The sequence below is a fragment of the Myotis davidii genome, unplaced genomic scaffold, assembly GCF_000327345.1.
Source record: "Myotis davidii unplaced genomic scaffold, ASM32734v1 scaffold732, whole genome shotgun sequence".
In the NCBI taxonomy this organism is placed as follows: domain Eukaryota; kingdom Metazoa; phylum Chordata; class Mammalia; order Chiroptera; family Vespertilionidae; genus Myotis; species Myotis davidii.
This window is the reverse complement of record NW_006284349.1, coordinates 285,521-295,187: the sequence shown is the minus strand read 5'-3', so window position 1 is coordinate 295,187 and position 9,667 is coordinate 285,521. Positions and strand designations below refer to the sequence as shown.

The window sequence follows — 9,667 nt, the reverse complement described above, 5'->3', positions numbered from 1 at the left end:
TTTTTAACAAGCATACCATCTGGTGCGAGATGCTGTGCATATGTGGGAGCAGGAGTCACAAGGGAAATCTCTGTACTTTCCTCTCAACTCTGGTGTGAACCTAAAACTGCTCTAAAAAATAAAGTCTATTAAAAAAATATTTTTTTAGCCCTGACCAGTGTGGCTCAGTTGTTTGGAGCATCATCCTGTGTACCAAAGGGTTGTGGGTTTGATTCCTGGTCAGGGCACATACCCGGGTTGCGGGTTCAATACAGGTCAGGGCACGTACAGGAGGCAACCAATCAGTATTTTTTTTCCTCTCTCTCCCTCTCCCTTCACCTCTCTGTAAAATCATTTTTTAAAAAAAAATGTTCCTCAGGTGAGGATTTAAAAAAAGTATTTAAAATTTTTTCAAATAGTTACCATTTGTCTCAAAGATTCAAGACTACCACACAAGGTGATTTATCTTAAAAGTCCATGTGAGCCCTAACCGGTTTGGCTCAGTGGATGGAGTGTCAGACTGTGGACTGAAGGGTCCCAGGTTCAATTCCGGTCAAGAGCATGTACCTTGGTTGCGGGCCCATCCCCAGTAGGGAGTGTGAAGGAGGCAGTTGAATTGATGTTCCTCTCTCATTGATGTTTCTAACTCTCTATCCCTCTCTCTCTCCCTTCCTCTCTGTAAAAAAAGTCAATAAAATATATATTTTTAAAAAGTCCATGTGAGTATTATGCCATTTTTCGCAAATCAAAATCAATACTATGCCATTTTCCACAAATCTAAAACATAAATATTTTAACATGCACAGAGAGACCTGACAACACCACTGTTGTTGTGCAAACTCTAAGCAGGAAGAGCTAGGGCAGGTGAAGTATGTACATCTTACAGCTGGAGGCGAGGTAATACCTAGGATAAGGGGAAAAGTGCTTCTTTGAGAAAATCTTAGTAAGATGCACAGAATATAAGAACTGGAATAAGGAGGGAGGGCATGCTTAAGCTATAGCAAAGTATACTTCTGGCCTAAAATATCACCTTCTATCTCTTGGCATGTGTGAGACAAAGTAAGATAGAAAGAAAAATTAAAGACCATGAACACAGAGCACTTGGTCTACTCATTAGCAAACATAAAATAAAATTTTCCAAGATCAGGGACAGCCTTATTTATTTCTCCAAAGAGCTGTTCTTTTGGGCCAGTGTGCATGGCCAATTAAACTGAAATTATCCACATACTGAGTTCTAATGAGTACCTGAGAGACACTGCAATAGAAAATATTTGCTACATGGTGTTATCAGGTATGGTCATTTCAAAAATGGGAAAATACTCGAACATTGTGAATTATAGAACAAATAATTTATATTTAAAAAAGCTAAAAACAAGGATGTGATTATCATAAAATACTGAATTTGCTATTTAAGTTCATTTAATTCTGCTGATTAGGACAGGCCATATGCATGATAATCTTATTTCAACTCCTAATAAAACAAGGAGTAAAATATCTGAGAGAGAGAAAAAGACAGCAAAATGTGTGTACATAGGGTTTCCAATTAATCTTTAACCTCTGGTGTTTTCATTATTCTTACCAAAATGTAGTTGTCTATATCTGACGTTTCTTTGAGACAAACTGGCAATGTGAGACCTTATGGATAAGGAGTGATAAACACAGGGCACAAACTTTCCCCAGGAGCTGAAGCAGATCAATTCATTTTTGCTTTCTGGGAGAAAATATGTAGCAAAAAGTAAACAATAAAGTCAAGATATAACCAGTAATGATTAGCACTGAAACAGTCAGCAGTAAAGTCTTCTAAATGCCTAATAGCCCTATCAAGGATGACGTGGTAGATTTTGAATATCTAGGTAAAGCTTAAAGAAGACCCTATGAACATAATATGGCTGTAACTATCCATGGTTGATATCCTCACTGGTTTTGTAATTTATTTAGTTGCCCTATTAACACCACCCTTTTGTTGTCTATTTCGGCACAGTTCTTAAACATTTCCTTTACTTTGGATACCTGATGTAATTCATACCATGTTTTATCAAGTTTAATTTTCTAACAGATCCATTAAATACTATAATTATGACCTCCATGAAAGACTTGAGAAATATATTGATTTGCCTCTTCTCATTGGTAGCAAACTGAAATCTTAAGTCTTCTAAAAGAATGTCCAATTCTTTACCAAGTAACGCGGGAAGTCTTCAGGATGGGTTTAATCTGTGCCACTGGATGACAACCTTTTCTGGATTTGTAATGGTCTCTTTCCACTGGTTTGCTGCCTCAACGTTAGTACTGTCTTCACTTATCCAAATCTGTAAAGGAACAATACAACCGTTTGCTTAACACAGTAACGAGGAGTTCAGTTAATTCCCCTTATTGATGAAAGACAATTGGAAATTTAGTTTACATATTTTCAATTAAACATCTTTCCACTTTTCCAAAAGTTTTATTTCTCTCTTTGAAACTTAAATGTGAAAACATTTAACCTATCTAGTCACCCTGAGGACTATTTTGTATGATCCAATGCAATTTAAAAGTTCAATGTGAGATATTACATAATCATTTTCCCCAAAATAATGAGTATCCTTTCTTATTCAATAAATCTAGGAGCTCAATTTAAAACTGGTCCCAATCACTCAAAAATTTTTTTGTAAAGGTTAACTCTGACTATTCTGGATTTAAATTAGATGGATAAGAAATCTGCATTTTCAAGCACTGTGTATGTTATATAAAACTGTAATTGTAATTGAAATCTAATCATTAGTCATTCTTGATCCACCGTAAACAATTTCATAATAATCCACAGTAAACAGTGCTCTTCACTTATGTAACCTCAGGAAATAGATGCGATGAATTTGGGAAAACTGGAAAGCATTATGCAAAGTCAAGATAGCACCATGGTTACCTATCATGGAGGTATGGTGAGCAAGGATAGAAAAACCTGAATTTTTCTCACCACAGCTCTACCACTAACAAATGCTGTTGCTTTGGAATTAATCTGAGACTCAGTTTCTAATTCTTCTAAATAAAGAAATTAGGGCAGGTCACCCACTGGTTTCTCAATGTTTCCCTTTAATTTCATGATCTGAAGAACTTTCCTTCACATAAAATCTTACAAACAACCCTGACATAAAAACAGATAATGTAAGAGTGCTTTGGTTAAATTATCCATCTAATTTAAATCTAGAATAGTCAGAGTTAACCTTTGCAATGGGAGTGGGTGATCTTGACTCCACATTTGGCTACTCCATCATGGTGGCTCCCAAAACTACCGGAGAAGCTACAGGTAACAGAGGGCTAGCAAGAACCTTTCCAGAATTATTATTCTTAACTAGAATCTCAACCGAGAAAGTAGAATTACCAAAAAGTTTTCTGAAAATCATCTGTCAAGTAAGTCTCCTATTCCCTTCGTACAGGGTAGTTGAGGCTTGATGATATAGGAAAACTTTAACAGAGTTCACTTCATGGGTCTTATGGCTTTGAGAAGTATGCTAGTTGTATGAATTCTTGAGTTTAAGCTTTTTGAATAAGAAAAAGTGAAGAACAAAACTATAATTTTTAAACAAATATTGTAGGTAAAATATATGAAGTAAATCAAAGAGTTAATACCAATCTTTGAAAATTTACATATAATTTTAGGGTTTCATGTAGACTGCTAGTCACATCTTGTCAAATGGAAGCTTTTAAACCAATAATATAGATTTTGGGATTTAAATGTAAGTCACATGATTGTAATTAAGGCAAAACACAATAGACAGCTCCCACTGATCCACTCAGAGTAAAGAGCAAAAGGATAAAAGAAGACAAGTTCCTATAGGATTGGCAAGCGGGCAAGTGCTATGTTGTTTTAGACAAGTTACTGAGAATTTTTACATAGATTAACCCAGACACCCATACTGACTATCTAAATAATACCACAACCACTATTAAAATTGATGTTTTTTACAAGTTCAAATCTCACATAATTCAGTTAATATCAGACAGAGGTAAAGATTAAGTTGAACATGAAACAGAATAAAGTCGGATATGTGAAGCCTTAAGAAATTAAATTACTGTGTTCTCTCTTCATAAGGAATGAGCACTCCTGAAAAACTCATCCTTCTCATACTTTCTACAGTTGAAAAGCTCAGAAAAACACTTATTCTCCCCTTGAGAAATGTAACGTTCATTTAGAAAGAAAAGTCCTATTAAGACAAGTCTGATTGCTCAGAAATTCCAACTACCTGTATTAAAGCAAAAATTCTGATAAAATTTAATTTTTGTGGCAACACTGAATTTTAATTTATGATGCCAAAGAACTGTCCTCTATTAAACTTCAATTTTATCCTATATTCCTTTTGTTAACCAACTGTTTAAATGCACAGAAAAGTGCAAGGCAAGAATTCAAGATAAACACTCTCACTAACCTGCCCCACGAAGTGTCTTCTTCTTACAGAGCTTCGACTATAAAGCTTAACGAGAAAACAAATTTCCCTTTCATTCTGTATCAGTGGGAAAATCATAGTCTCTCCCCACTTTACTCTCCCGTTGGAGGCCTTCAGCAGGCGTGTCTTCTTCTTATAAATCAGCTCTCCTGAGCTGAACATTGCCACCTTCACAAAAAAACCTGAAACGTAAGAAATTTTGATATATAAAATTGTATTTAAAACACCATAGAAAGATATGTGCCCGTACTTTTGTTGTAAAGAATATAAAGAAGCCACTTTCCAAGGTCTGATGAGCTACTGCCATAACAGAAACACCTTCTAGTAGAATCTGCCAGTAAAATCATCTTGGCCTTGTGCTTGTATTAGAAAAGGTTCTTTAACTACCTTTACATACTAGCAGTTACTGTTTTATTCAGATTTTCACTCTTCTTTGGGGGTCTTGAACAATTTTCCTTAGAAAATCATTTAATTTACAGAGATGTTCAAATGAATCGGTAATTATACATGGTACTGTCTTATTATTATTGAATCTGTTCTGAATTTGAAATTATATTCTCCTTGTTTACGTTTTCTTTGTTTGTTGCTTGATCCGACCTACCATAGGTTTGTCAATTTTAATGACCTTTTCAAAGAAAAAGCTTTCAGTTTTATTACGCATGTCTTTCGTTGTTGCCTCAATATTTATCAACTTCAACTTTGGCTCTAATTCCTTCCTTCTTTCCTTTGTGTTTGCTGTTTTTCTAGCTTCGTGAGTTGGGTGCTTGGCTGTATTTTTTAGTCTCATCAGTTACAGTGGCCATCCATGACTTCTGTCTGCTTCGGATATTTCCTCTTCTTCTAGTAGGAACAAGGAGTGCTCTTACCCCACTCCTAGCCCGTTAGGTGGGACTGACCTTAACCTCCAGCTCTAGGGCAGCCATGTGAACCAGGCCTACGCACCGAAAGTATCAGAATCCCTGGCTGTGCCCCGAGGGCAGGGAGGAAACCGTGTTTCAGTGGTTGTGTTTGACATTTTTGTTTTTTAAAACTTAAGTTTCTCATTAGCAGAGTATCCAGCAAAGGTTGCATAGGACAAATCATCTGGGCCGGTGAAACATCTGGCCGTCCTCTGGACACAAGCTACAGTAACTAATGAGCCAACTAAGGAATAGCCTCAATGCAGAGGTCACAACTGGATAAGAATCAAGAGACCAGTGGGTTCAGGTAGGCACAAGGGTTAAAATTTGAAATCCAATAAAGTGATTCTAAGGTAAAAGATAAGTATTCACATTAAGTAATAAAAGTTACTAGAACTTTAATCTCCACTATAGCAGTGTAGGGGAAAACCAACCTTTTACTAACATTGTCTTTAGATTCCGCTTTATACTACATACTTACTCAAAGTCAGAGGTGTGGATGAGCTTGGAAGGCACTGTGCCTCAAGGATTTGTAACTGGATCCTGCTGTTCACTGCTTGAAAACAAGTCCCCAACTCAAGTTCCGCATGGCACACCTGCATGTCACAAAAGTGTCCCTTGGTAATTAAGAATAAAGTTTTGGGATATTTCGAAAATTCAAAATTAAAGAGCTAGGATGAGTACTCTTGAAATCACTGCTTTTTATCCGTCATAAGAGGAGGTTTAGAAGTAAGCGCCATGGGTTCTGTACATATGAGCTATTCACTTTCATGGGTTCTGCAACTGCAAGTGACAGCGAGATCCTGATTCTTCCAAGTCAGGGAGGCCAAAAGGCAATTCACAGTAAAAGCAACTTAAATCCCTAGGCAGTTTTACTAGAGACAATGTCAGTGAAATAAACACGGCAAGTGCAAGCATATGTCCAAAAGACTTACACGCAGTCATTTGAATTGTTTTCTGAGAACATACGAAACGTGATTTGCAAGTGTAATATATGAGAACCATCATTCTTTTTCCCTCCATGTAGAAATCAGAGTAGGTGCGAGCAGAATCGGAAGACAACGGGTTGCTACACTGAAAAGATCTGTGGGTTGGGAGCCGAATTACTCTGCAGTATGGAAGCGGGCCAGAGAGGAGCGCTGGCAGGAAGGGAGCCAGTGAAAGTTACGAGGCAGGAAATAATAAGGAAAAGGTCAAAGAAAACCTGAGGCAAACCATAAAAGGGGGACGGGGAGAGGGGGAAAGAAAAAATGTGCTCTTCAGTATTGCTGACGAACAGCCGAATAAAGCTGGTAACTTGTTTGTGAAACAGAACACGGCCCAGCCTACTTCTCTGGCTTCCAACACCCTTGGAGCGAAAAGAGAGAAACATAAAGTTGTCCAAACACAAAAACATTACTCCTCACATGTTGAAAAACGTTAAGTACGGAAATGAAGCGAGAACATAACGTTAAGAGATCTCACAGGGCTCAGCACAGACAGACATAACAGTCTTCGCTGATATTAATTCCGACAAAGCTACTGCACAGCTGAATGACTCTTGATGATGAGATTTCTATTTGGTCATCGCCCAGCAGTCCCAATAATTGGCTCCTGGCTCACTAAAAAGGGCCTTTCTATGTACATTCCATGGGCTGAATCCTGGGCATTTTCTTGAAACATGATTCTGTGTTTTAAAAATTGGTCATGCCACGCCCTGGCCGGTGGTGCTCAGCGCTCGCACCAACGGGCCACGGGGTTGACTCCCAGGCAAGGGCATCTACCTGGGTTGCAGGTTCTATCACTGGCTCTGGTTGGGAGGCCTCGGGAGGCAACCAGTCGCTGTGTGTCTCTCTCATATTGATGTTCCTCTTTCTCCTCCCAGCCCCCATTTCTCTCTAGACATCAACGGAAAAAACATCCTCGGGTGAGGATTAAGAAAAATAAATAAAAAGAAACTGGTCATGCCGTAAGAAATCAAGAGATAAACAGTGAAATGTGAATGCTTTGAATTTATATTAGTTCACACAAACACTCCATCCATGCTTTTGTTCCGGCCCTCCGGTCCAGTTTAAGAACCCATTGTGGCCCTCGAGTCAAAAAGTTTGCCCACCCCTGACTTAAAAGCATAAACTCAACTGTTGAGAGGTTATACTCCCCTGTGAAACGACCGAAATGATGAAACAACTTGTCTATTTTGGCAAAAAGAAACACTGATTTTCATAAATAAGTGAACGTACTGCTTTTGCTTTCAATCAGAATAAAATCGGGTTAATAAACCTTTTCACATGAACTAAATCTGTAGCCACACATAAAATAAAACCTTTGCTGACATGATCTCTGATATATCATTTGGTAGAAACTGAACCACAATCGTTCATCCAGATTCTCCAAGGCAGGTAAGAGTCTAATGTCTCAGTTCCCCAGAAAATACCTTTGCTGAGTCTGGTGTACTCTACTAGTCTCACTAATTTAGGTTTTAATATATGAATTGTCCAGTTGAGTATCTGTGCCTTCTATAACCTAGGGTTGCAGATTACTGTCTACTGAGCTAGTTTCAAAGATGCAAGCGATGAACTCCTGTCACAGCTATAAAACAAATGTATTTAAACATATTTGAACACGATAATCTAATTGTGCACTCTCCCATTCTTCATTTATTCTTTCATATCTATCTACATATAAATATTCAATGCAAAGAACATGACAGGCTGTTGCTCAGAGCACTGCAAATTATAAAGGAAACAGATGAAAATTCAAGCCTTGTTTTGTTTAAAACAAGTAACTTAAATAATTCTTAGTTGTAATAAATGCTATAAAAAACACATTGGGGGTGGAACAGAAAATAACAGACACGGGATAAAGAAATACAGACGCCTCTGGCCCCACCCCCCAAATATTCTGATTTAATTGGTTTAGGTGTGGGCATGTTTTTAAACCTCACTGGGTGATTCTAATGCGTACCCAGGTTCAGAACCACTTTAAGCCAACATAAATATTTTTGAACAGTAGGTGAAATATAAAACTTACATAAATTTAAAATCATATAAGGTTTGATCTTATCAAAGCTTATGGCTGATTTCTATAAATGTTATGCTGACATAGAAACTATATAATTAAATTATTAGGGATTTCTAAACATTCTAAGTCAGGTTCTCAACCTTCCTAATGCCGCGACCCTTTAATACAGTTCCTCATGTTGTGGTGACCCCAATTTCATTGTTACAAATGAAACATAATTAAAGCATAGTGATTAATCACAAAAACAATATATAATTATATATGTGTTTTCCGATGCTCTTAGGCAACCCCTGTGAAAGGGTCGTTCGACCCCCAAAGGGGTTGCGACCCAGAGGTTGAGAACCGCTGCTCTAAGTGTTCAGCTGGCTAGTTGAGAGAAGCGAATGTCAAGGTTCAAAGATAATCAAGTTCTTTACAAAAAATACCAGCTGTAAAATCCTTGTTTTTGCCCAGTTAATGAAGAGCTATTTAGCTTGCTCAGGATTAAAAACAACTTTCCCAATCGATCTGAAGGCAATCTCTGACTGAGCTTACAGTTTATGATTCCTTCCTGCTTTCTTATCAGCTACTAAAAAAACTTTTTATAACATTAATTGATAATTTAAAGTTACTCATACTTTAGGGTTATTTATATATTATCACTTACAGGAATTTTTGAAGGTGGTGCTATATCCAAAGAGTAATCCATTTCCTGTGTGCTAAGAGTTCTGAGTGACAGCGAGCATTCACCAATGGTCTTCTTCCTGGGAGTCTGGGTTTGAACCTTAAATACAAGCCTTACACTTTGCAGACTTTGGAGTTTAATAGCAAACACAAAAGTTTCCATAAACTCAATTGTCTAAAAAGAAAATAGAAAGTATATAAATAAAAGGACTGAAAAAAGGGTGATATGCCAACACAAAATAAATAAAAATAATATATTTTAATCTAGGAAAGGTAGATTTGATTTTTTACAACCATAAAAAAATACTTTTTAATGCGAACAAAAATGAGAATGACCATGACTTGTTTTTCCAGAATTTATCCTAGCTGCTGCCTTTCTTCATTTTCCCAAATCATCCTTTTAATTACTTAGTCAGGAATTCAGGTCACTATCAACACCAAGCATACCAGAATATATATATAGCTTTTTGCCTTTTTGAAAATGAGGTTGTTTTTCATCTTTGGTTCTGGGGCAGCTTCTCAGCTATTCACAATTCTTCCACAGCAAATAAGAGAGGTGTCAGAATCTCAGGTGAGCTCTCTGGGTACCAAAATCTAACTTGTTCACATTACAAGGCTTGAATTATTTCTTTAAGGGAGCGATTGTTTGTCTAATGTTCTTCCCATCTATTGGGATCCAATTTCTCTTTTGGTAACGCTTGTTCCACT

General features: G+C 37.2%; 1 protein-coding gene across 2 annotated transcripts in view; it reads right to left on the bottom strand.

The window, feature by feature from the left end:
* Window positions 1–1,122: 1,122 nt before the first annotated feature.
* Window positions 1,123–9,667, bottom strand: part of TC2N (tandem C2 domains, nuclear) — a 28,553-nt gene continuing 20,008 nt past the window's right edge. For both annotated transcript variants that reach the window (XM_006754710.2, XM_006754711.2), the window contains exons 9-12: window positions 8,943–9,134; window positions 5,778–5,892; window positions 4,380–4,579; window positions 1,123–2,285 (exon numbers count right to left, since the gene is read on the bottom strand). In XM_006754710.2, the coding sequence (XP_006754773.1) occupies window positions 2,175–2,285; window positions 4,380–4,579; window positions 5,778–5,892; window positions 8,943–9,134 (618 nt within the window). In that variant the 3' untranslated portion in view covers window positions 1,123–2,174. The remainder of the gene's footprint in view (window positions 2,286–4,379; window positions 4,580–5,777; window positions 5,893–8,942; window positions 9,135–9,667) is intronic.